This window comes from Mirounga leonina, unplaced genomic scaffold (assembly GCF_011800145.1).
Source record: "Mirounga leonina isolate KUSES-001 unplaced genomic scaffold, KU_Mleo_1.0 Mir_178, whole genome shotgun sequence".
NCBI classification, from domain to species: Eukaryota; Metazoa; Chordata; class Mammalia; order Carnivora; family Phocidae; genus Mirounga; species Mirounga leonina.
In genome coordinates, this window is record NW_023270464.1 from 21,421,577 (window position 1) to 21,449,532 (window position 27,956).

The window sequence follows — 27,956 nt, forward strand, 5'->3', positions numbered from 1 at the left end:
GGGTCTCATCTGGTTTCCTGGCTTACAACTGGCCATTGGTTTCCCGTTGTTTTTAGGATAAAATCCAAACCCCTTAAAACAGTCATGGGCTCTAAATGTCAGGTCTCCCCATCTCTCTCTGCCTCCTTTCCTCCCATGCCCTTCCTCTCCACTCATTACACTTTGATCTTGTTGGTCTTTCTGTCCTTGGTACCCACCAAGCTTTTACCTGCCTCAGGCCCTTTGCACATGCATTCTTTTGGTCAGAAAAAACTCCACCAAGTTATATCCACATGACTGGCCAAATTAACTGGTACTGTCTGTTACCTCTCAGGAACATCCTGACTGAAACCCATTATGCCCTGAATAATGGTTGGATACCCAGATAGATACTTCTATCCCAGAGCGGAGCTTGCCAAGGGTCAGCTGTGATTGTTTCTCAAAACCATTTATGATCCATCTGTTAATGTCATTGCTTAATGTAATGAAACATCATAGAAACCAATGAAATATGAGTACAAAGAGTTCGCTGGTTTTCTTTCTTTTTCTTTTTTTTTTAAGATCTGAGTAATTTGGGGGACATCTTGGTGGCTCACTTGGTTAAACATCTGATTCTTGATTTTGGCTCAGGTCATGATCTTGGGGTCATGGAATCAAGCCCTAAATTGGACTCCGTGCTCAGCGGGGAGTTTGCTTAAGACTCTCTCTGTCCTGCTCCCTCTGCCCCTCCCCCACCCTCTGTGCTCGCTCGCGCTTTCTCTCTCAAAAAAATAAATAAATAAATCTTTCTTTTTTTAAAGATTTTTTTAAAATTTATTTGAGAGGGAGCAAGAGAGCACAAGCAGGGGGAGCAGCAGAGGAAGAGGGAGAAGCAGACTCACCGCTGAGCAGGGAGCCCGACATGGGGCTCGATCCTAGGACACTGGGATCATGACCTGAGCCAAAGGCAGACGCTTAACAACTGAGCCACCCAGGTGCCCCAAGTTGCCTGTTTTTATGGAAACTAAGGTGAAGACTTTAGAAAGTCATGCTAAAGGTCAGTGGTTAAAAAGTGTTAAGAATAAGAGGAAAACCTATTTTTTAAGAAATTGGGAAAATACTAAAAATCTAAGATTCTGCACTCAGATTGTTTCACAAATGTTTTAAGTGCCTGTTCCAATGTAAACTAACTGACACTGGAAATCATGAACACCCAAAACAAAAACAAAACAACTCTCCAAACGAAAAGGAACTTAAGAGCTGCAGTTCATACATACTGGAAGAAACAGAATGTTAGAGCCAAATGATTAAAATTATCAAAACTACAACATGAATTTCCTGCAGATAAAGTTAATTTTATAGGAATAGGCTGATAGAGATGTTAAAATAAGTAAATGCTCAAAGACAGTAAAGAAATAATTATTTAAAACAACAACAACAACAACAACAACAACAAGGTATGCAGCCAAAACAGGGAGAAATAAAATTAAGATAACCATAAAACCATGAACCAATTAGACATCTTGGAAGTAGATTATATGGTTCATGGAAGTTAAAACAAAAGCCTCCACAGAAAGGACAAACCCTACACTAGATAAAACCACAAGAAGAATTCATGACTCGGAGCAATGCTGAGATTCACCCAGAACACAGCATGGAGAGACAGAGGGAACCAGGAAAGGCAGAGAAGAGGGGCTCATGCCCTCATCGGGGAAGGAGAGGGGCTGCCTGGATCTGAAGTGCTCCCACCACTGATTCGTTGCAGGACCTTGGGCGAATTGCTTGACCTCTCTCTCTGTGCCTCAGTGTCCACTTCCATAAAATGGGGATAGTGATCATACCTGACACTGAGGGTGGCTTGTGAGAACAAAACATTAACATGCACACATTACTTATAGGAGGGCCTTAATCAATACTCCCAGTTAGATGTTGTTGTCATCATCCTGAACACCCCTCCTCCTCCTCCTCATCTATCCCTTCAGGGCTCTAAGGTTCTAGGATTCTGAGATGTGAGCTACATGGGCCTATGTGTGCCCTTGCCTCCTCCATCCCCAGTGCCTCATGCAGGGCCAGGCACATAGTAAGTGCTCAATAAATATTTATGGGATGAATAAATTAAGCATATTTTTAAGAATATGATCAATCTTTGAAAGAAAAATATTTTATAGCACACTGAACTCTTACAAATCTAACACCAGTGTATCCTCAATGTAAGGAGAAAATAAAACACTGCTAACCCCCCCAGAAGTGCCCCCACCCCATGCCCCGCCCCTCCAATATTCCCTCTCTCACCCCAAAGGGAACCACTATACTGACTTACAGAGTTCACGATCTTGCTTTTGTAAAACTCTTTTTACTACCTAAATATAAATCCCTAACCTCTAGAGTTCAGTTTTACCTGTCTTTTAAACTTTAAATACGTGCGATCATATATATAACATTATATATATATTATATTTATATAATATATATATATGTATGCATATATATGGTGATGGTGATGAGATATATATATATATATGTATATATATTTTTTCTCTGTATTTGTCTTTTTTCATTCAATATGGTGTTTTTGAGATTCTTTATTATTACATATAGCTATAGATCACTCATTTTCCTTGGTGAATAGTTTCCCATTGTATGAACATACCACATTTATTTATCCATGTTGCTATTGATGGACATTTGGGGCCATTTCCAGTTTTTGGCTGTTGTAAGTAATGCTTTATGAACATTATTAGACATATCTCTAGATAGATAGATAGATGATAGATAGATAATAGGAAGGAAGGAAGAGAAAGAAAGAAGGAAAGAAGGAAGGAAGGAAGGAAGGAAGAGAGAAAGAAAGAAAGAAGGAAGGAAGAAAGAAAGAAAAAAAGAAAAGAAAAAGGTGGGTGGGTAGGTGGATGGGTGGGTAGGTGGGTAGATAGGTAGGTAGGTGGATGGATGGATGGATAGATAGATAGATGATAGAAAGAAAGACGGATACCTAGTGGATATAGGTCTAGAAGTAACAGTGCTAGGTCACACAGTATGGTAATGTTCTAGAATACCAAACTGTTTTTCAAAACGATTATACCACTTTACCTTCCCACCAGCAGAGGAGGAGAACTGCAGTTGCCCCCTACTTTTTGTCAGCATTTGGTATGATCATCACCATTTAGCCATTCTGCTGGGTGTTCACTGGCATCTCATTATGGTTCAATATGCATTTTTCTGGTGATGAATTAGGTCGGACCCCTTTCTCATTCTCCCATCAGCTATTTGGCTATCGGGAGACTCTCTGAGATCTTGTGAACAAGTGTATTCTCTGTCAAGTGACTATTCCAAAATGGTATCACCGATTTTAAAATATGAATCATGTGATTTTAACGTCAGTCTTACACCATCCATATGTCCAAATTATGCTCTGCCTTGTCCTGCTCTCCTTCCTTCCTGGGTATTCTTTTGCCTCCCCAGCAGACTGCAAGCATCTTCAGAACAGAGGCTGTGATGTCTCTCTCTGTCCCCCATGGCACCCACTGGGCAAAAAAATTCTTGCCAATTGACTTAAAACCACAATTTTGGGAAACCTAACTTTGGGTTATACTTGCGTGTGTTCTCTGAAAGTCCACAATTACCCTGCCCCAATATGAGCACAAACTCAAGAGGAAGGAGCCTGCACAAAGGAGTAAAATCTGAAGAGGACAAGAAGCAGAAAACACCATTTCTCGGCCCTTCCCCAGAGGAGATGAGTGTCTTCTCCAGGGAATGGTGTCTGGGTGGATCCCCTGGGCAGCAGATGGTGTATAATCTCAGGGCACTCATCTCCTCCAGGTTCCCAGACTCAAGGAGAGAAGAAAACCCTCTTAAAAGGATGAAAAGAGAAACACATTTTCTGTGTTATCCAATCTGGGTACTGTCCCTTAACCCCCGACTGCTCAGTGAGAAACATTTCCCAAGGTTTGGGGCCATCATTCCATTTCCTGCTCAAAGCACAAAAATGTCCATTTCATTTACCAGTCCCCAGAGGGATGCTGGAATGCCCAGTGGATTTGTGTCACCCTATAAATTAAAAGTTTTAGGGAAGTGCAGATTCTTTGGGGACGAAATTAGAAATCTTTCCACTTCCCTGGTTCAAGCCATTTAAAGACATCCTCGCTCATCTGACCATCCCATGTCTACGGAGGCACAGTGAGCAAGTTTATTCTCAGGCTGCCTAGCAATAATAATGATCAGCCTTCACAGAGGAAATACTCTAGTTCCTTATTTATTTTCCAGATCGTGGGTTGGCAGACAACACCTATTTTTGTAAAATATATATATATTAGAAAATGGCCTACTATCAGTTTACCTATTGTTTATGGTGCTTTCCTACTTCTTGGGCAGAGTTGAGCATAGTAACGGACAGCATATGGCCCTCAACGCCTAAGATATTTACTATCTGGCCCTTTAAGAGAAAAACTTGAGCACCCCCTATTCTAGATGGTGAGTGCAATCTTGGCAGGTCGTTCATCATGTATCTAAGCACATTCAATAAAACCAATATCGAGAATAACGATGGTAATAAAACCAGGTAGCAACTACTCTTGATTGAGCATTTACTATGTCCCAAGTGATGTACTAAGGATTTTACGTAGGTTATGTGATTTAATCGCCAACATTTTAAGGAGGAAATATTATATTTCCCATTATACAGATAAAGAAACTGAGGGCCAAAGAGGTTAAGGGTCTCGTGCAAGATCACAAAGCTCATCAGTGGCAGGGCTGGGCCTCCCACCCAGGCTCTCTGATCCCCTTCCACTATGCCTGGGGGCTAAACAGCATCCGTGGAAGCCGTCATCTGCCATCTGTGGACAGACACAACCAGCAGACACAGGAGACAAAGAATATACAGGGGCGCCTGGGTGGCTCAGTCGGTTAAGTGTCTGCCTTCGGCTCAGGTCACAATCTCAGGGTCCTGGGATTGAGTCCCGCATCGGACTCCCTGCTCCTTGGGAGCCTGCTTCTCCCTCTGCCTCTGCCTCTCTCTCTCTCTCTCATGAATAAATAAATAAAATCTTTAAAAAAAAAAAAAAAAAGACTACGAATACTCCGACCCAGAAGTCAGGGAAGCAGGGAACGGTCATCATGAGATGGTGGCGTCAGAGCCCCCGGTGCTAAGGGAGAGACTCTTTTGAGGTCCAAGTGAGCGTCCTCAGTGGGGAGCAGTATCCCCTGCTCTCAGCCCAGAACAGCAAGCAGAATTCACACACTGCCCTCAGAAGCATTCCTGGGGCACCCCCCGAGGGGCTCCTTGGCTCTTGTCTGTACAAATCACGTTCAATGATTTGTCCAACGCTGGTTTCCAGGAGAAGCTGTTCCCTGCTGGCTGAAGTATGGGGGGAGGGAACTGGTAGCATGGAACTACTGCCCCATGCATTTCAGCTCCAGCTGCAGATCGGCCCAGCTGGCTCAGCAAGACAGAAGCCTTGTGGTTACTGGGCCCATCGAAGTGGCTGCCAGGAGGCAGTAACCCTCAGGCATGCTGCCCCTTGGGCTCCGAACTTGGATCCCAGGGGGGCTATAAGAAATGTTTCCAACTTCACTCACTAGTCTCCCTGTGCTTAGTAGCTGACCCTCCCCACTCCTCTCCTTCTATTCCCAGGGACATCTGCTGCCCTTGAGCTGCACACCCCTCACTCAACTCTGTTCTGAGAAATGTCAAGAGACTTTCCAGGCAGCTGGGGACGGGGATGAGCCAGGCTCTTTCACCAGCAAACTGGCTCCTCCAACTGCACCCCACTCCCAGCCCCCTTAGGCTTCAGAAGCCAGAGGAAACGTCACTGACCTCGGAGCAAGGGCCCGATTGCATCTGACAACGCCAGTTCACACCCAGAACGGAGCGAGCCTCTCCTTCTTGCTCCCCGGCCCCCAGCCACCCCTCCCGCTTCCTGGCGCCTGCAAACCTCTGGGAGTTACCTTCACGGCCACGAGCATCTTGTCCTTGGTGGGGCTGAGGTTGTAGCACTCGGCCAGGAAGACCTTCCCAAAGGCTCCCTCGCCCAGTTCCCGCTTCAGCACGATGTCCCTCCTCTTAATGTGCTGCACATCTGTAGGAGGGGGACAGAGGGGAGAGCAGCCCATCAGTTCGAGGTACCTGTCCTCATTACAGAGGGGAGTGCTGCTTCTGAGTCCACGGCACAGAGAGGCAGACTCGGTCATGAACCCCGACTCACTCATGAAAAACGGCATTGCGTTGTGGTGTGAGTCCGACCCAGAACCAAATCAATCTCGGCTCTGCCCCTGACTCGCCCCTAACCTGTCTACATTACAGCTGCCTCAGCTGGAAAACAAGAGTCCATAGGAGTTAACACACAGGATTCTGGAATAATTAGCTGTAGTTGCTGGACAGCATGTATGCATATGGCAGTCTCAATGGCTATGGGCATCGTGCGGGTTCTGACTCAGTAGGTCTGAGAATCTGCACTTCTAACAAACTCTCCGGGGATGCCTGTGTGCCGTGGGCCCAAGGACTGCACTTTGAATAGTGAGGTTTGAATCCCGGCCCCCCCACCTCCTTGCTGGTTTTTTTGAGCTTGGGAAAGTGATTTCATCCCAGAGCCTCAATGTCCTCATCTGTAAAATGGGATTAACATCCATCCATACCTTCCTTGCTGAATTCTTGTGATGATTAAATGAGAGAGCCCACTTGAAGACTTTGGCCCAGCGCCTGGGACAATCTAACCACACACACGCACACACACAGATGCACACGCAGACACACACGGGCTCTTGTTATACAAGAGTAGCTGTAACAGTCCTAGCACAGGGTCTGGTTTGTGGTGGAGACGACTAAGTGGGAGCTAAAATTATCTGGAGGGAGCCTCTACTTGACAAATCCCGCTCCTCTGAAAGACCACTGAGATCATGAAAGCCAAGTCCAGAGAGCGCCCCGGAACCATGGTCTATGCAGAGAAGGGTTGCCACCACCTCAGCAAGCCTATTAAAGTCCGTCTGCCAGGAAGAGGCAAGGATGTGACCTCAGCCGTCCCCCTCCCCTCCCCGTTTGGAAAGATTGCTATCGGAGGAATAGTACAAGCAGTGGGCTGGTGATGAAAGGAACAAGCCTGGAGATGCTCACTGACCTCGCCATTATTGTGCAATGGGCAGACGCCCACCGCCCACCTGTAGGAACGTTACGAAGAGCGTCGCAGAGCCGGGAAAGGGGACTGTCTCACAGGACCTTGTCAAAAACTGAAGACGGAGGACCGTGGCAGGCCGGCCATCCCCGTGAGCGAGGAGACAGGCGACAGGAACAGACAGGTGCTTTGGCGTTTGGGTTGGCTTGGGAATTCCTTCCAGAATAGTCTCTATAAATCTTTTGTTTGTTTGTTTGTTTGTTTGTTTTTTCTATCAGAGTTCATGGTCTCCCCACCGTGTCCCAGATGACCTATCGGGGAGGATCTGTGGGAGGAAGCATTTGCAGACCCTTTTTCCCTCCTCCCCAGCAAGACAGACCTGTAGGCTCCCAGCGTTGCTCCCAGGCTGCTCCTCACGAGCCATGTGACAGCCAGCTGGTGGCCACACACAGCAGGGCTTCGCCCCAGTCTTTACAACAAGCGAATTAAACATCGGTTGCCTTCTTTACACCCTGCGTCACTATTTCTTAGCCTCTGAGGAACGGGATTTGTTGGCCTTGAAGGGGAAGGCTAAAGAGTCTCCCACTGAGAGAAAATGGGAGGTCAGGACCTCTCGGGGGAGGCCATCTGCTCTTCGCTGCATAATCATTCCCAGGTGACCACTAATGATGCACGGGGTCCTACAAGGTGAGCGTCCTGGCACGGCCGCGGAGCGCAGATGGGCTGAGAAGGCAGCCTTATGAGGCCAAGTCCCCACCTCTGAACATGCAGGGACTGGAGAGGAATGAGAAGTCAAGGGCACCCGGATCCAGACCTGAGTCCTCCACACAGTATGGGCTGGGGCACCTCACAAAACATCTTAGGACTCAGTTTCCTCGTCTGTAAAATGGGTGTGGGAGGATAATATAAGTTCTACTTACCTACTACATGAGCCGTTTATGTGAAGGTTTATAATTCCTCAAGTCTTCTAAAACGTCAGCGTGTTTTGGTGTTTGCATCATTGTGGATATTATTTTACAAGAAAGGGAAACAAGGGCCAAGTCAGAAGTCCACGCCTGGGGGCTGAAATGGGACTGGAATCCAGAGCATCAGGACATGCCCGAGTAGCCAAACCACAAGGGGACAAGCCTCCTTTGGCCCTAGACCCCACCCCAACACCAGTCTCCCTCAGCACTGGAAGAGGGCAGTGTCTTTCTCAAACTTGAGCTGCAATAGAATCATCTAGAAGGCTTGTTAAAACACATTGCTGGGCCCTTCTCCTAGAGATTCCCATTCACTAGGTCCAGGTTAGGGCCTGAGAACTGCCTTTCTAGCAAGTTCCCAAGTGACGCTGATACTGCCGATTTGGGCACCCCACTTTGAGAACCACTGGAACAAGATGGACATTGGTAGGGGAGGAATTAGCCAGCTCTTAACAGACAGTCCCATGCCCACAGATGTTTTATTCATTTCTCGCCACCTGAAGGCCTGCAATCCTGGACTTACTGGGGGCTCCTCCTCCCGACCTAGCTGCACGGCCTAGGCTGAGTCAAGTTCCCTCTCGGGGCCTCAACTGCTCATCCACACGATGAAGATCATGCCTCTCTCACCTTCTTATGTTCTGGACACATCCCCACAAAGGCAACAGTATATAAATTCCTGGATCCCTCAGTCCAACTCTGGGCTGAGCGACCTCACCAGCCCCCTGAGCTCTCTCATTCTCAGCTGCCATGACAGCAGAATGAGGACAGGGGACAGAGGAATTCCATGGAGAGCCCACTCTCAGCCTGCTGAATAGACGCCGGGCTAGGGCCACGTCTTAGAGCCCACTAGCTCCCCTCCCTCAGCAGTAAGAATCACAGGCCCAGAAAGGTTCAGACAAGTCAAGTGGAGGCAGCAAACAGGGAACCACTTCTCATACCTCCCTCCGTACCCCAGGGCTCAAGAGCCTTGAATGCAGCTGTGGGGGTGCAGGGGACCACGTTACCGGGAACTTTGCTGCTCTCTGCAAGCACAAAGAAGAAGCCTCCGATGGACCAAAGTGCCTTCCCCAAATTTGCACAGGGATCCTCTTCAGAGACTTGGAAACACCCAGTGGCTCAGAATAAAATAGGCCTGGCTCACACTTGTTGTCTTCAGGGAGAAGTATTTTGAGAGCAATACCTGAGCTTAGTCCACAAAGAGGGCAGTGAGATCTAGAAAGGGCGGTGGGAGGGATGGAAAATAAATATAGATTCCATTCCACCATAAATCTTCCCCCAGGAGAGAACATCCCACCGGTCATGGGGATGAGAAGCTCAGCAAATGGGGGGCTTCAGTGGAGAGAGGCTGGGTGTGGGCCAAACGCATTAAGGCGAGTCACTTCCATGTGGAGAGCCCCATGTACCAACAAGACTCTAGCCTCCCAAACACCATCTGAGCAGCCGCTTATCCCCGAACCTAAGTAGGAAGAAGCAGGGCAAAGGGAAGTGAATCTGTGACCACTCCTTCCCCTTGGTCAACATTCACTTCTGATAACCACGAGAGACAAGGGTTATTGTGCCCCTTTCACAGATGAAAAAATGGAGGCAGGGCTAACTCTCCAAAGTTCACAGGGCCAGAGCATGGCCAAGGAAGGCTTCTCTCCTTTCTATGGCTCCTGAGCTCACGTTCCTTCCATTACTCAGGATGGCCTTTCTTCCGTCCTCCCCTTCCTTGTGGCCACTAAGACCATTCTGCCCACAGAAGGTCACCCCTCCATCTTCCCCTTCTTCCAGCCTTGTCCGACTTCTCTTACCCCACCCCTCCTGGGACGCTATTGCCCAAGGGAAAAGGAAGGAGCACCTTCCCAGAGGCCCCAGGAGAGGGGGGTGGGAGGGGAACAGTGTGGGAGGAAAGGGCACTGCACAGGCCCTGGGGGACGGCTGGAGTGAGCCATTCTCATTTCTGACGTCCTCTTGTCTATTTGGGCCCCTATTTGTGCTTATTTTTAGCTCACACAGTGCTGCTCAGAGCTGTCTCTGGTGAAGCCATTTGACCCGCACGCCAAAAAGTGATGGATTCTCCTAGGAGGAGAGGGCATCAATCTCCTTTTACTGCCTGGCTGGCTGGCCCAGCAGAGTCTGGGTCACAGGGCTCAGACGCCGGGACACTGGCAGGGGACGAGGAGGGAGAGGGATTCACAGCCCAGGCCGTGGGAACACCTCCCAGTCTCTAGGAGGAGGGGCAGCTGCAGCGAGCCAGGGGCCAGTGCCCAGGAGGAGCGGTCTTTGGGAGATGACACGGGGCTCCTGGGACTTTCTATTCTGACTCTTCCCTAGCTCCTTCCTTCGACACAGCCCCCACTTGGGCTCTGCCAGAGGAAGCCCTCTGTAGGGTTTCTCTTTCCTGCAGGACAACTGGTGATGAAACAGAATGAGGATTTCTGTTTCAGTTACTGCTCCATGAATTTTCCTCTGTACCGAGGACCAAGATAATTATACCCCATGTATGGGATTCACTTCTGCAAGGTCTTGCAGGGCTGGAGCGAGCTTGACCTAGGGCAGAATCACTAATCCAAGGAGGTCGCAGCCACCTCCATACAGAAGACCTCCGAGCCCGCAGAGCTCAGTGGGCAGGCTGTGGTCATCCCCCTCGTCCTCCCCGTGTTCACCTGAACTGCCTCGCCCAGTGCCTTCTGTGACCTGCACAGGCCCGCAGGACAGACATGGCTGGAGACGTACCGGCCAGAAACTGCTCCATGCTGCTGACCGGGCAGGAAGAGGAAGCATAAAACCCACAAGAAACGGGGTGGCTGAGAAATGGAAGGACTGGGGAAAAGAGACAGGTCTGTATTTGAACCCTGACCCTGCCGCTCACTGCCGTATCCACCCTCGGGCCGTAGTTCCTTATCTGTAGAATGGGTACGTGACTATCTACCCAGCAGAGTTGTGAGGAGGACAGATGCACGCTTTCCGGATACTAGAAGTCATCGGGACTCTTCGACACATAACGGACATTAAATACAAGTATGTTGCTTCCCTTCTACAGGATTTTTATTTTATCCGAGAGCTCAGTCTACTGCAAACCAAAGAGTGACTTGGAAAGAAACCTTAAGAGGGGTCGAGATATTCTCTTGCAATAAATGGCTGAGGCTGCTCTGGGGGCAGGGGGGAGCCAGCGCCGACTCGAGAAGGGGGGCTCCCGGCAGCCTGTCCAAGCTGCCACCGAGATGTCCAACCTCCTCCCTCTACAGAGTCCAAAACAGTTTGCGGGAGGAGGTTGGTCAGACAGTGGAATAAAGATATCGAAGGCAGAGACAGCCACCTACTAAAGATTACTATTGATTAGGAAGAAGAGACCCCAACAACCAGATGTCCCAGGGTTGGTGGTTATAAATAATGGTGGTCCTGACTCTGCTATGTGCCAGGCAGCAAAGTCAGTGCCCCAAAGCCGGCATGCTCCCTCAGTCAGACCCAGGATGTCCTCACAGAAGTCCACGGGCCCCCTCCGTGCTTTGGCTGACAATTGTCGTAGGAAGCCAGGCACGCAGGCAGCAGAGACCATCCCTCCCTGAAGGCTGTTCTCCTAAGGGACTCAGAAGCAGGCCCTCCCAGCGCCCCTCAGGGCTGGCCGGGTGCTCTCTTAGCTGAGGCCTGATGGGCTCTCCTGGCCAGCCTGCCTTCCCTGCTCGCCCGGCCTACTGTCCTACCCAGCGCTTTACTCGGTCCCAGCCTCATTGTGGAGACATCTCCCAGTGCCTCCGTATTACTCTGTGCTCGTCTCTTTGAGCTTCTTGTTATCCCCTGATGCCCTTGTTAATAATACAAATAAATCCCATCGAGAGGGCACATCCCCGGAGCCAGGCACCGTGCTAAGCGCTCAGCACGCCTCATCTCCCTTGTCCTCACAGCTGTCTTAAACACAACGTGCTGCCGAAGTTCAAGGTGACGAAGCAATTTGCTCAAGGTCACCCAGCAGTGAGAGGTGGCCCTCAGACTCTAGAGTCTGGGCAGGCTGAGCCACCCTGCCCCCCATCACTCAAGACAGCCCCCTAGCCTCTGCCCCTCCCACCCCCAGGGAGGGCACTGCTTTTGCAACTGGCAATAGCACCCAGTGGAAGCCAATCGTATCTATAAGGATGGGGAGAGAATCATTTCCGACGGAACCCATTCCTGCCACCGTGGGTCATCACCCCCCGAGCTCAACAGGAGCAGCAAGGACGGCTTCTGGAAATGAGGATGGCACCACAAGGTACAAATGCAAGGCCCCGATGCCTCACAGAACAAGAGAGGGTCTCCCCAGCCTTGGGGCTCTCACATTACGAGGTGAGTCCTATGTGCTAGGAGGGGGAGAGTCTTGGCAGGAAAGTGGGGGGAAGAGGGAACAAGAGAAGAAGGGAGGATCTCGGAGAAGTGTGTGTTTTCTTTGCACTAGCCAGACCCGAGGGTCTCGGGCTGCCAAAAATGCTCAGAAGAAAACATCAATTCAATACCACACATTTAATTACACATGAAATGGAATGTCTTTAAAAGGAAGAATAACATTCCTGGAGCTCCAACTGTGGGTGTTTGAAGTGGCAGGAGGGAGACAGAGGGCCAGCTCCGCGTCTTGGAGGGGGAAGGAGACTGCTGAGAGAGGGCAGGGCTCCTGCTTTTGCTAGAGGTAGGAATTTCTGCCTGCCCTTCGAGACGCACCCTCCTCCCTGCTCCTCGCGGCCCCAGCGGCTGCATCTGGCCTCCGGCCGACAGGTGGCAGGGCGACTAGAACTAATTTCCCCTCGGGTATCGCCCAAGAGCAGAAGCAGGTAAGCTCTGGCCAGCTGTGGCCTGCCGCCGACCCGGTCAGTCCTCCCCGTGGACGGAGGAGCGGAGCGTGGCTGGCCCATCCCAGTAAACCTCTCTTGCAAAGCAATCCCTGGATGATTCGTGGGCAAGGAAAACAAGAGGACCTCCTGAGTTCACGTCAAGGATCTTTCTAAGAGAAGACCTTTCAGAGGCTGGAGATCCAACCGAGGAATGTGGCAGAATTGTTCATGGAGGTCTGGAATTTAGCATGTGCCCCCCGTTACTCACCAAATGGGGGGTAACAATGGTAGGGAAAAGGACTCCACTGTCTGCAGCCGTGGCTGTCCCGGGGTGAGGCTGACTCAGGACTGTCAGAACCTGAGGTGGCTGCTGGCCAGTCTGGGTCCCATCCCAAGGCTCCTCTAGCTGGATTGGGGCTCCCCTGCCCAGTTCGAGGGCTTGGCAAAGGGGGCTGGCAGGTGCTCAAGTCCGAGACCCACGCATGATGTGTGTTGTTAAGTCCATACACTGGGCCCCAGCACAGGGCACAGCACGCAGCTGGTCCTCACTAAATATTCGACAAGTGAACGAAGGGATGAGAACACCCTCTGAATCACTGCTAGGGACTTGAGCGAGAAGAACACTACAGAGAGGGAGGAAGAAGGGAGGCTGAGGGAGCAGTAAAAAGAAAGGAAAGATGAGTGAGAATGGAAAAGAATCCAGAAAGTTCCGAAGAGCAGCCTTATTTATGTCCTGGCTCCAAGACCTGGCCCCAGGAACCAGGACCACATTGAAGCAGGATAGTTCTGAGACCCATATCCTGAGCCTCCCTCCCAGCACCCCACCTTCTTAGCAGAAAGCATCTGCTATCTCCTGTGACAAAGCTCAACACACACCAGGTCTCCCCTTGGGGGCATGTGTGCGCCCCGAGGCTAGGGGTAATGGGCTAGGACTCCGAGACGCCGTGTGAGACGCCGTGTTCCCACCGAGATGAATAAATAAATAGGACACCCTGCTGTTTCTGGAAGCGGTGGAGAGAGGATCAGCAGAGGACTGTCTGTTCTGGGGTGATTTCCAGCTCACGTTTCTCAACACGAGAAGTTCAGAGAGTGAGAGGGAAGTTCAGAGGTGTCCCCGCCCCCAGGTGCTACCCCTTGGAGCTCGACCCAGGAGCTCGGGCACTTACCGACACCCGGGGCCTCCCTCACCCACCCTGCCTTCTGTACCTACTTCCTTCATCTACAGGTCTCGTGGGCCCTTCCCACGGTGACAGGACCCCTCTGGCTCTCATTAAGCATTGACTGCCCGAGCCGAGAGTAAAGAGCAAAAGAACTCCCCAAGGAAAGCATCTGGAATTGAGCTGCTAGGTGCTGAAAGATGAAGCTCAGTCTCCAACTGGAAATCGGTCCCTCCAGCAACTTGCCTGGCTTCCCATTCTCTCCCCTCTCCTCTGGCCTGGATGTTTTCTTTCCAACTTGACGGTGACAAACTCTCGCTCCAAATGCCCATACAAGGGGCTTGTCCTGCATCTCGGTCTCCCCAGAGGCCCTTCGACAGCAGCTCCCCAGGGATGCTGCTTTGTCCTCTCAACCCTGGCATCTAAGTCTGTCCCCCAAGTCCCTCCTGGGACACTATGGCTTTTCACCAGCAAACACAGAGCAGAATGTGCTCAATGTACCTTCCAGCTGTGCAGCTCGAGGCCAAGACACAGATGGCCTGGCACCATGGAGTTGTGAGGATGCACCTTCACATAGACAACTTGAGGTCAGGAAGCAGAAATGCCTAGGAGAACTACCAGGTGAACCAGAGGAGGACCAGGGGACAAGTCACCCACTCACGGAATGTGCCGTCGGACTTGAAGACTACCAGCTCCCTTAGGTCCAGTAGGAAACCGAACCCCTTCAGGCAGGAGGGGGAGGAATGGGTATTTTAAGGTTCATACAGGCAGAGGCAACAATATATCCAAATGCACAAAAACAAATTCAAAAAGAAGAAGAAAGGGACAAGAAGGGGGCCTTCTCGTAAATAAGCACGAGTATCAAGAGCCAGAACATAGCTTTGGGATGAGGCACAACCGGGTAGGAATTCACGTTCAACAATACATCTTAGGGGACAGACCTGGGCAATTTTCTAAGCGGGGCTCAAGCTTCAATGTTTTCATGAGTGAAATAAAGAAAATACCCCACGCATTGTCATGAGGGTTCAGTGAAACTCTGCATGTATAGTAACCTGTCTGAAGGGTATAAATATGTATAATAATGGCTACAAAGCTTCACAAAGGAATGTGCCCATGTCTTCCTCCCACTTGCTCCCTACTTAAACCTTCCATGATCTTCTCTGGTTACTTAATCTCTCTGATCCTTAATTTCCTCACCTGTAAAATGGAGATAGCAAAAAAACAAACCAAAAAAAGTGCCTATTGCATGACTTTGTGGTATTTTTAAATGACACAGATGTTGAATGCTTAGAACAACGCATTAGCCCAATAGCATCAGTGTCTCCAGGGGGGTCTCTGGTATGCTATTTGAGAACTCTGCTAACCTGGCCCAAATCCCCAGGCGTTTTCCCTCATAAATTCCCTGCATAAATACATAAAATAGGTCTGACAGATGGAGGGGCTGCTCGTCCACTGTCCTCTGAGCTCCCTTCATGGATTCATGCTGGTGCGTTTTTACCCACACCATTCTGCCATCTGGTTACCCTTCTCCAGCTTCCACTAGGAGAAATCAGCCCATGCCCCAAGAGCGACTCTGATCCCACGTTCTCCATAAGATCTCCTCCCGATCTTCTTCAAGATCTCATTGTCCCCCCAGCCTGTCTATGCCTAGTGCAGAAACAGATGTCCTGGGACCCCCTCTGCCTACTTTGCTTTTCCCCTACATAAACTCAGCTCACCCCAGGTAGTTCACAGAAAACAAGCTCAGCATACATTTGCTACCTCACGGGAGAGAGCGAATGACATTGGCAAAGGCCACTGAGAGACTTGTTTGTAATATACGCTGGGTATATTGAGACACAGAACCCTGGGTTATTTGCGGGCACAGGCCCAGCCCTTAGATCTCCCACATTCACCAGCTGCCAAAGGGGGCTGTTGTCTTGTGGCCTGAAGAAGTGTGTTTGCTCTCCTTCTTTCCTCCAGCAAGAAACTCAATGAAGAGTTTAGTTTAGACAACCCTAGGAAATGAGCATGTAACCCAGTTGAGGACATGGGACCCTGTCTTAGGATCCTGGGAGGCCTTTCTTTAGGAAGGGTCAACTCCAATTCTGCCTGAAGCAGGAGGTAGAGCCCAGCCACCAGAGAGAGGGGGAGCTGGGGTTCTCATGGGAAGGGAAGGCAGGACACCCAGACTTGGGAATTTAGAAATGCATATCCCCTTATGGGGCCCTCGGGGTCTTTCAAGAAAGATTCATCTTTCCTCCATGCAGGGCTGAGACTCAGGACATAATTGGGATCTTCTAGGACATACCTATGCAGGAGACTCCTTTCAGGTGGCTCTGGGCCCCCTGCTTCCTGTCTTCCCCCAGCCACACTGGTGGGGGGGGAGGGGTTGTGGTGACAAACCTCACCTGCTAATCCCCACATCCTCCCCCTGCCCGAGAGGCTGACAGTTCCCTCAGTGCTCCCAGCTCAGCTCAGCACCCACACGCTTCCTTCCTAGCCCCCCAACACAGAATGCTCCTTGCTGCTGGCTCACCACAAGCCCAACCCAGGATTCCTGGCCAGACCTCCCTTCACCTGACCACACCTGTTCTACCAGACTGCTGGAGAGCCCTGAAGCCCACCTCCATAGACAGAGGAGGCTGTTGGGGGCCTGGGGAGTCAGCGGCTGGGCCCCTTCCAAGGGGATGTTCCCATTTCCAGTTCCCACTCCCAGAGCTGAGGCATCTGCCAGGCACCTCCCCCTCTCCAAGCCTCCTGCTCTGGTCCTCCCTCTCTTCAGCCTTGTCCCTGACGGGTTCAAGGCCAGAGGCCAGAGCCCCTGGGTCCCCGCCATGCAGGCCCTTGGCGTGGGCAGCCTGAGCTGGGCGCAGCCAGCAGATTCGTTCCGCACGGCCTCCGCCATCCCGGATCTGAGCCTCCCCTGCCACAGCCCGCGCGCTCTGCCAGGTGTTTCCCCACATCCTCTGAGCTGACTTTCAAGAGTTCCCCCACACCAGATGTTCAATGCGCCGGCCGGTGGTTTCCTGGCCTGTCTCCTGAACCTCCCCCTACCCTGTAATTCCACCAAAAACAAAACAAAACAAAGAAAAAGTTGGAATCAGTGGGAAGCTTGGTGGCCCACCTGACCCTGGAATCCCTCCATGGGCTTAGTGACTCCAACTAGGTCTATCCGAGTTACTCATGCTCCCAGCTGCTTCTAGGGCAGAAATAACATCATCAGCCACACTTACATGGTGCCTCGGACCAGAAGATCATTCTTTCTGGTTCTTTTGGTGCCATAAGACATGGAGCCACGTAGACGTTTGGGCTTTGGAAGATCCCAGAAATTGGGGGTCAAATGGCTGTTAGGACCAATGTCAGTAGGAAACCAGGAGGGAAGAAGTCTCCATTGGACATCATTAGATCCATGCTGCTGACACGTGGCCAGCTCTCATCGCTGGGTCTGGACACTCTTAGGTGGTCTCCAAAACACCAAGATGGGGGTTCTAGGGCATGAGCCTCAGGAATCCACATAGAACATACTCAGGAGCCCAGAAAGAAGCCATGCTCCCATCCCCTGCTGGGGGACCCCAGCCCCCTCTTCCACTGGCCTTGGGGACCTCCCTCCTCTCATTTTTCAAAAGAGATTGTTGCTTGATGTAGCAACATCAACACGCCCTCTGTCCACTGCAGTCATCTTTACCACAGGCCACGGCAACCTCCCTCTCCTGACGCTTACCCACCCCTTCCTCCACTCACTCTCTGAGAACAGCCCTTCCAACCCCCTTGCCCGCCTGTCCCCACCGTGCGGGTCCCTGTCCTTCATCACTGGCCCGCTCTTCCCGGCTTCCTGCCACTGTTCTGCTCCTGTCTGACCTTTTCAATATGTGTACTTTCTTTTTCTCTGACATAGATCTTCATTGCTGGCTCCGCAGACAGGTGTGAAAGGCTCACAGCACAAGGCACAAGTGGGGCCCACAGGCCTAGGCCGCCATCCCCCTCCCACCAGCTCTTGGAGAAGCCAGTCCTTATGCATGGTTCTGTTGATACAGCCTTCCTGGCCCCACAGACTGAAGCCAGAGGAACGAAGTGAGATAAGCCGTTTCCCACACCAGCTCTTTGACTCTATAGACTGGCCCTTTTCTTCTGTGTCTCTTGTCTGGGAACTTACCCACTTTCCCATTTTCAGCACAGAAAGTGTAGAAGCTGAATGACCAGGCAGTATGGCCCCCTCCTGGAAATGTGTCTTGTGTCAATTACCCATGGGCGTCATCTCGTCTAACTTTTCCATATCTGTGGGATGTGGGATCAAACCTATGTGAATTCTCCAGTTACTCTGGGTCATGCGTTAGGTGGAATGATTTAGGAAATCCAAGTTATAAAATCAGGAAGGAATTAAGTATTTGGATCGAAAGACCAGTCAAGGAAAAAAAAAAATGTGATCTGCAACAGAGCAAAACCACTTGATAAATGTCTCACTGAAATGAGAGGACCCCCAAAAAGGTCTCTAGCAGACCAGTGTTTGGTAAGTGGAATTGGCTGCATAGAGTCGTGATTACTAATTTCACATGTGAAAAGCCATGGCATGCTCTCCACCTGGTGTGTGGTCTCTTCTGTTTTACTTTAGTGGATGTTAGAAATAAACAGATTAATAAAGAAAAGCATCTATAAGTGCATACATAAGTTCCTGATAGCCACGGGGATTTTAGGGGCTGAACTGTTTCATAACAATTTTTACTGCTCAAAAACACAATTCCTTGGCCGTAGATTTCTCAGGAACGCAGTAGGAAGAATGAACCACAAGATGACCCAGTGTTCTGCCCCCGCGGGCGTGGAAAGAGCAGGGGTGGAGAGGCACTTCTTATGCCAGGATGGTTCAAGGCCCCAGAGCTGGTATCAGAGACTCGCAGCTCTGCTGACGAGCTGTGTGATGCTGGGCATCTTACTTAACCTCTCTGAGAGGATATCTGTTCTTTTTTTTTTTTTTTAAAGATTTTATTTATTTATTTGCGAGAGAGAGAATGAGAGACAGAGAGCATGAGAGGGGGGAGGGTCAGAGGGAGAAGCAGACTCCCCGCCGAGCAGGGAGCCCGATGCGGGACTCGATCCAGGGACTCCAGGATCATGACCTGAGCCGAAGGCAGTCGCTTAACCAACCGAGCCACCCAGGCGCCCCGAGAGGATATCTGTTCTGACTGTGATTCCCTCTCAGATGTTTGTAAGCAAACGAGATGACATCAGCCTGTAAACCTCTGAGCACAGGGGCAGGCCTCCAGCGAGCGCTAAGACCAAGATTCATTTCTACTCTCTTACTCGAGATTGCTCGTTTGGGCTGCCTCACCAACGCTCACGCACCTCGGCACTTGTAGACACAGAGGCGAGCATCAGTTCAAAGGTCTTCCGTCCTCTAAGGACACACCTATTGCACCTGTCCACCCAACACGGGAATTTGTCTGCAGAAGGCTCTCTGCCTGCCATTTTCAGCTATAGAAAACTCTGATCGCTCCAGGGTGCGGGCCTTCAAATGGGGCCGTTTGCCTGGCTTACAGAGGCCGTTTGTTCTTTACTGCCGACTACAGAGGGTCGGGAGATCTGGGGACATGGCAAGGCACAGAGAAGCTGGAGGGCGACACATGACAAGCTCACGGCAGGTGGGAATCACTTGGAGTAGCTTTTACATTGGCATATGGAGCCTTCAGAGGGGCTGAATAGTACGTTGGCAAGCGAGTGCTCTGTGTCTGGGTCCTGGCTGAGAAGGGCATAGAGAGAGCTGGAAAACGTCCCCCCGTGCTGGCCCCCCTAAGGAGTCCTTGCTCCAAACCTACCTGCCAGGTACAGCCGTTGGCCCATCCCTGCCCCCAGCATGGTGGGGAAACTGGACAGAGAAGAGGCCAGTTCTACAAAAATTGTCATTTTGACAGTAATGGAAATGGGGGTACCCACCTAGACTCCCCCACTTACTTGCTGAGGGGCCATATACTCATTCACTCTGTAACGTATTCAACAAATGTGCATTGAGTTACAGTGTGTGTCAGGAGCCAGGCTGTGTGCTGGGGGCTCAGTGGGGAATGAGACAGTCTCCTGGAGCTCAGTGGTCCAGCGTAGAAGGCAGACGAGTCACAGGCAAATCCGATCCAGCATGATGCACCCTGCGGGGGGAACCAGAAGAGGACCACGGGGGCACCTGCCAGGTGCATCTAACTTGGTTTTGAGGCGCCAGGGATACAGCTGTGGGGGAAAGCAATCTATTCTCGCTGAGCCCCAATTTCTTCTCGTATAAATGTGAAAATATATGTAAAAATGACTTTCACACAACAGTCAGATGGAAAATGTTCTAGTTCTGTCAGCCACCAACAATAGCAGTAAAAAATGCCTGGATCACATGTGTCAAGCTCCCGCAGGTACTTACAGACTGAGCCTCTCTGGGTTCTGGTGGAGGGAGGAGGGTGTCGTCTGGAGGAAAGCTGCCCAGGAAAGATGGCCTCACTCTGACCACTACACCTCAGTGATCCGGTTGTGCCTAGAAATATCAGGTCCCTGAGGCATAACGGTTTCATGGCCTCCTTAACCGAACGGCTTGGCTCTCTGTGGCCAACACCGCTCAACACAATTTACAGAACCAGACTGCCTGGGATCAGATTCAGTCTACTCCAATCATTTTGTTCTGTGACCTTGGGAAACTTACTTAACTCTCTGATTCTTGGTTTCTTTATCCATAAATAAATAAATAAACAGACAAACAAATAAATAAATAATTGCCTGCCTCATAGAAGTGTGTTGAGTATAAATGTGTCGGTACGTGTAAAACATGTATGAAAGGACCTAAATCAGCCATCATCATCGAAGGTCAGATATTGTCACCACCGTCTTCATCATCATCATCATCAAGATCTTCATCGTCTTGGTGACCACAATCCCACAGAGGGAACGTTCCAACTGGTGGCACCCTCCCTGTGGGAGGTTGGGCTTGACTCAAACCCTGGCTTCACTGTCACTAGCTGTGTTACCTTTCTGAGCCTTGATTTCCTCATCTGTGAAATGGGCTAATAAGAGCGCTCAGACCATGATATTGTTGTAAGATTAAATGAGATCATACATGGAGAGCAGCCTGGACCAATAGGGGCTCTCAGCACAGAGGAAATAAATGTTCATGTCTAATCTAAATGTAGTCACTCTGTCCTCCAGGAGGGGTGACACACTTCATGTAAGTGAGAAATCAATCTTCTTACTGCTTCCTTTGCCTCTCAGAGACCATGAAGGAAGCCAGGAACATGTTAAGCTCCTACTAGTTCTCCATACTGCTGGCTAGACAGGAAGTAGATGGTCCCCAGAGGCTAGACAGGAAGTAGATGGCCCATAGTTTGGCAAAGCACATGAATTCGTCTGTGTAAATGCAGAAGCAGCTCCCTGCTGAGCAAGGAAGGAATGACATTGTTGTGGACACTGAAGTGTGGTGACTGGATTTCCCTGGGAGGAGAACAGGAGAGAGAAGAAAGGGGAGCCTAGCAGCATGGGGGTGGCCTGTTGGTGGGGCAGCTGGAAGACTTTTCTGAACAGAAATGTCTAAGATTCAATATTTGCTAATTTGTGTTGCTGGCACATAACATCCAAACTATAGCAAAAGCCACTTCTACACACACACTTCACGTAGGTGTGATGTTCTGAGCATAAAACACTTAACAGAAGGCATTTTCGCATACTGGGGATGAAGATTCGAAGACCAATGGTCCATACAGATGCTGAGGCGGCCTGTAAAGTCACCCAACCCAGTGAAAGCAGAGACTGAAGTTTTCATAAGAGCAAGACAATTTCAGCCTCCACATCCCCAGGCATCCTTGGAGACACGGGGTGGAACAGCATATGTGCGGTAGGGTTCCAAGAGTTTCATCTGAAGGATGCTCAGCCATCATCTGGCTTGTGAAATCATCCTCATTGTCCAAATCCCTCCTTACCATCTCCACATGGGGGTCTAGTGGTCTTTCACACGTGGCACAGCCAAACGAGGAATCTCACTCCTTACCCCTGCACCTGCCCTCCCCAGGGCCTCCCTGTGTATAAATGGCACTCCCATTCACTCAGTGACACAAGCCCCTCACCTACTAGCTTTCCTTGATGGCTCTTTCCCACATGCCACCAATGCCCATCAATAAATCCTGTTGACTGTAGCCTCCAACATGTCTTAAATCTGTCCCCATCCCCAGGAGATCCACTTCTTCCCATCCCGCCACTGCCATCCCAAGCTGTGATGGCCTCTCATCCAGGCAATGGGCTCCTAACTGAGCATCCATTCTTCCCCCTGCCCCTCACTCCTGTCCCTCATCCCCCGTTCTGGAACATGGCCAGCCAGCCAGGGTCATCTTTAATAAAAAGCAAAGTAGGAAGCTTCGCATCCCTCTCCTACTTCAAATCTGTGTTTAGAATGAAAGCCAAGCTTGCTCTATCATTGCTTATGGGATCTGATCCTTTCTACCCCCTTGACCTCATCACTCGCCCTCCTCTAGCACCCACTCTCCCCTCCACTCTTCTCCCCCCTGCCCTTCCTTCTCTTCTCACATATTTCAAGCTAGGTGACACCTTAGAGCCTGGACTGCAGCCACTACCTGTCCCAGAATTTCTGCTCTGCAGCCCTTCAACAGAAAAGGGTCACTTCGATGACGGGACATTGGTTTCATTTTCAGCAATAGCACAACATGATGGCCATTGGAAAATTGTCTCACCGACTTAGTTATCCATCTGCTTCTCATCTGGCCTTCCCAGTGGAAAGGCAGCTCCACGAAAGCTAAGACTCCTTGTGTCTCTCCATCAGAACTGTCCCCCAGCAGCCAAAGCCTATTGGTTAAATAGATGAGTGACTGCCTTGGTGGGTTTTTTTTTTTTATCACTGCTACCTAGGTTCCTGTGACTCTGAAAACACTGAGTGAGGACTAGAGATCCAGGACCAGATGAGGTGGCTGCAGCTTTAGCAGAACTGAATTCTGAAACCCAGGCAGCCATGCTAGTTATTAAACCAGGGCAGGCCCCAGCAGGAGGGCAATCACAGCTCTGAGTTAGTACTGTGCTGAAGACCATGGTCATCTGAGCAGAGATTCCAGCAGCAAACTCAAGAATGTCAAAGTTACAGAAAATCAGAACCTCAGGTTCTTCATCTCTCCTGAAATCCCACCTTCTCAACCTGAGGCTCTAAACCCAAGCTCAGGCTCGATCACAGCATTAATTCATGAAACCACTGACACCAACAAACAGGGCCATTTCTTCAACTGGAAAGTCCTCAACTACCTTGTAATTGGGTGGGCTCCATGAACCTTTTCAACGGTAACAGCTAGGAATAGGCAAGGTGCCGGACTCGCTGAATTTCTGGACACTTGGGGAGGGGGGAACATCCTTGTATGGAGCCAGCTTGCTGCCATGTTGAGCTCAAGCTCTCACTTGAGCAAGGTGGGAAAGGATGAAGGATGTTGCCTGCTGTGCTTTCCTCAGCGGCATCGCACTAGGCAAAGGGGGGAGCAGACCCAGAAATCTGGCTCTGATGCAGGCAAAGTCAGGGAAATGGAGATCAGCCAAAACTCACCGTAGTGAAAACAGGTAGTGTTTGCCTCCTTTATGAGATAAAGTTCATCAGTATCTGGGTCCCTTTCCCAAGAAGGCTGACCCAGAACTTCCTTCCAAGGTGACAACAGAAGAACTCCCCCAGTGTAAACCAACTTGGATGACTTTGTTCTGTACCTCGCTAAGGAAACAAAAATCCCCTCAATGGTCTCTCTTCTGCTTTACTTCCCTCATTTTTAGCTTTCCCTTTTGTCTTAGATCGAGTTCTTTTTTTCAAACTTTTGTCCTCAGCTTTTCCTATCTACTTTTTGAATGTTGCCAACTTGTATTTACCTCTGTTTGGTACTGTGGGTCTCTCCTTCCCGCTGACTTCTAACCTACAGGGTAAGGTTTCCCCCATCCTAATAAAAAGCATTCTTTGACCCTACCTACCCCCCCTAGAAACTTCTCACATGCCACCCCTTCATCACCAGACTCTTTGATGGGTCCTTTACTACTTGTGCTGTCTACCATTCTTGAGCTGCCTACGCATTTCTCAAGGCTTTGTCCTCTTACCACCTCACCCCGTGACCCACCTGTTACAGTGTCACAGTGATCTCCTGATGCCCAAATCAAATGGCTTTTCCTTAGTCCTCAGTCAACACTGGTGAACCTCAAGTCCTTCACAGTCTGACCAAAGCTTACCTGAGCTCTCTCACCCTTAGCCATCTTGCTAAGATGACTTGGGGCGCTCACTAATCTTGTCAGAATGGGTATGATCAGAACTCTGGAATTCTGGAGAGCCCAAACATAGAGATATTTATCACAATGTTGTGTATGATTTCATTGTGCAAAGCCATCTTCCTATGAAGCAGCAACCAGATTTGAATCATCTTTGCAACCCTGATGCATAGCCCCGCCATCTGCATTAAGTTCCAATCATTCAACCATCTCATTCATTAAATCAATGAACACAATTAAGGTCATGTGTGTGTCACTGAGGCATTAAAAAACCTCAGGTAGTTGTATGGGTAGACTTCCAGGGAGAGTGAAAGCACTCTTTGCTGGGAGATCTTTAGAAAGGAAATTATGTAATTAATGCCTGAGTTAATAACTTTTGAAAAATGCACAACTATTTATCAAGCACCCACTATGATGAGTCCTGTAGCATGAACAGATTTGCAGAATGGCATGTCAGCTGTACCAGGAATAGAGGAGGGGGAGGGAGAAGTCAGGCAGGCAGGAAGCCAACCAAGGTCAAAGTGGCTGCAGGGGCAGGGCCACTTCCTGGCTGTGCGCTGTGACCCCCTGACGGCCCCTGCTTCCGGAGCTGGGGCAGGTCCTGCCAAGGGCATGGCTAGACAGAGTGAGCAATGAATGATCACTGGTGTGTTGGTGAGGGCACTGGGCCGCCCTCTGGCCTGGCCATCAGAAGCTAACTCCTGTTCCAATCGCCTGCAACTACCTCTTTGCAATCCCATGCAAGGAGAGGGCAGGGCAGTCTCTCAGAGTTCCTTCCCATCCTGTGCTACCCTGGCTTGCAGGAGGATGCCAGCAGCCTCATATGGTGGGCCACACATGCCTGAGCAGGCATCCAAGGCTGGCATCCACTGTCCCTCCCTCAGCCTGGCAGATAGAAAGGACCAGCACCCAGGGATCCTGGAATAAACATGGCATCTTGGCAGCCGGCTCTGATGGATGACCAACGAACAGCTTGCCTGGGCTGTAGGGTGACACAAACCCTAATTGCACTTGTTGGTTCGACTTCAATGCTCCTCCCAAGCCCGGGTTGTTTTCCTCTCTTTCCTGTTGCTACCAGATCTTGATCTTTAATACCACCCCCTTCTGCTCATGTGCCCCCATAAATTTGTGTGCCTTCTGTCTCACCTGCTGTGCTGTCCATGGACCTTCCCTGTCCCCAGGACCTCATCTCCAGCCCAGGAACTCAGACGAAGGAAGGGCACATTTCTCCTCCTTGTCAGTTTCTGTCCCATGCCCCTCCCCCACCGAAGGACACTAAGGGCCCTTTTAGAAAAAGAGCAGGAGGCATGTTGGAGGCCCAGCATGGCTTTGTTGTCACCACTGAGAGCTGCAAGAGAGAACACATAGCTATCCCCTGACCGAAAAAGCTGCTGGTTTCGATAAGCTCATGATCAATCTCCACCCCTTCCTATTTCCTGGTGCTATTTCCTTGGATTTGCTCCAGGGGGCTGACTTCTCACCAGTTTGCGCCCCTCCTCTGCCTGGTGCCCGGATCAATGGGTTGGCTGGAAATGCCTCGCTCTGAACTTGTCTGTGGCCTTCGTAAGCCGCTTTCCATCTCTGCTGTCATGTCCCACTCAGTGTGTTCCCGGGAGGCCACCTGCTTAAAGGCCAGAGCAGGAGGTCAGGATACACGGTTACTGCCTCCCAACCCTCACCCTGACCTTGAGAAAGTCCAGGTGCCGCTCTTGGTTAGTCATCTGTACGACATATGAGATTAGAAGCTTCACTCAGAATCCCATTAACATTTCTGAACTGTGCAGCTCAGAATTCCCAGCCCGAAGATTGGGTAAGGCCCTGACCGGGAGAGTGTTTGGGGGAAGAACATTATGGGAACGTTGGCAGCGTTTTGAAGTCACCTGGGAAAAAGGAACGCCCCCTGCATTCAGCAACTGTGCATCCCGGGATTTGAAGCTATCATGTCCTAGAAGGAGATGGCTTTCCCTATGTCAACTCTCTGTTATAAGAAGACAGCCGTCCGTAAAGATTGTCCGCTGGGTACCTGCTTGGGGAACCCCTAGATACCCAGGGGTGTTTCTTGTGGGCCACAAGGCAGTGATGCCAAAAAACAGTGCCTCTGGTGGGGGCTGCCAGAGCCATCTCCCTCCCCCTCGCTCAGCCTAGCTACCCGAAGTTCTGAAATCCCTGGTCTGGTATTCATAAGAATTGAATAATAAAATAATCTGAGTTTCCAAACATAAGGGACAAAAGAAATAAATATGGTATATCGACAAGGGGAAATATTATCCAGCCATTAAAAATCATGCTGTGATCCTCTATTTATTGAGGTGTGGGGACCCCCATTCTCATATATTACCATGGACAGTACACACTGGTATAACCCCATATAGGTTACATACACAAAACAGACCAGCTAGCCAAGGGGGATATCTGGCCCTGTATTAATATGATATTTAGGTTCAATCATATCTCTAGTTCATATATTTAGGTTCAAACCACTGCAGAAAAATGAGAAAATACTGTGAAGAAATTAAATAAATTTGAATACACTAATACAATGGAACAGTATTTATTTCCAAAGAGAGAATGAGAAAGTTCTCTAAGAGCTTCGAGAAACTGGCAGGGGGATACTAAAAAGTGTGGAATAATATGTATGATATATTGCAAATATGGAGGAAAAACAAGAATGGGTTTCATAGTTGCTTATATATATTTGTTCATATATAATTGGTAACGACATACTGTAACAGTGGTTACCACGTGGTGATGGTGGTGGTGGTAGAAGAACCTACAGATGAGGGACAGGTGTAGGAAGGAGAATTCTCACTATATAGATATATAAATAGGTATTGATATATACACATGTTGACATACAGGTGTAAAATAAAATTTATACATATAAACTTTATTGAGGTATTAATTGCTTCAAAATTTTTAAGATACATGTATTATTTACCTCAATATTATTGATATATAAATATATATTCATCAGTCATACATCAATACATGTTATCAATACTTCAATACGTGTGTAAATAATAACCCAATAAAGCTTATCTATATAATATAGTAAATACATATGTAAAATAAAATATAAGTATATAATATACAAAATAAATACATATAGCATATTTATGCAAAATAAAGTTTATATATAGATGTCCTCTACCTCAATATTATGTATCAATACATATATTACTGTATATCAATATATCAATACATATGTTATTGATACATGTATCAATAATAGTGATATAGAGGATATCTCCCTATATATAAATCTTATTTTATATAAATACACTATCTACATTTATTTTATATGTCATATATTTACAGATACTTTGTTTTACATATATATTTACTATATCATATATATAAATTTTATTGAGGTATTATTTGCCTCCTATAAAATTCACCCGTTTTATTTATTCTATTTTTAAAGATTTTATTTTTTTTAAGTTATCTCTGTACCCAATGTAGGGTTCAAACTTACAAACCCAAGATCAAAAGTCACATGTTCCACTGACTGAGCCAGCCAGGAGCCCCGAATTCACCTATTTTCATGTACAATTCAACGATTTTTAGTAAATCTACCAAACAGCACAACCACCACCATAATCCAGCTTTAGAATGTTTTCATCACCCCAATAAGCTCTCTTGGGTCCATTTACATTATTCCCCATCCCCAACCCCAGGCCTACACAACCACTAACCTACTTTTTGTGTCGATAGATTTGCCCCTTCTAGACATTTCATACAAATGGCATCATACAAAATGGGGCATTT

General features: G+C 49.1%; 1 protein-coding gene across 1 annotated transcript in view; it reads right to left on the bottom strand.

The window, feature by feature from the left end:
* The window catches only part of NTRK3 (neurotrophic receptor tyrosine kinase 3), a 379,212-nt gene that overhangs the window by 56,626 nt on the left and 294,630 nt on the right, over window positions 1-27,956 (bottom strand). The window contains exon 13 of the mRNA XM_035024094.1: window positions 5,899-6,029. Coding sequence (XP_034879985.1) covers window positions 5,899-6,029 — 131 coding nt within the window. The remainder of the gene's footprint in view (window positions 1-5,898; window positions 6,030-27,956) is intronic.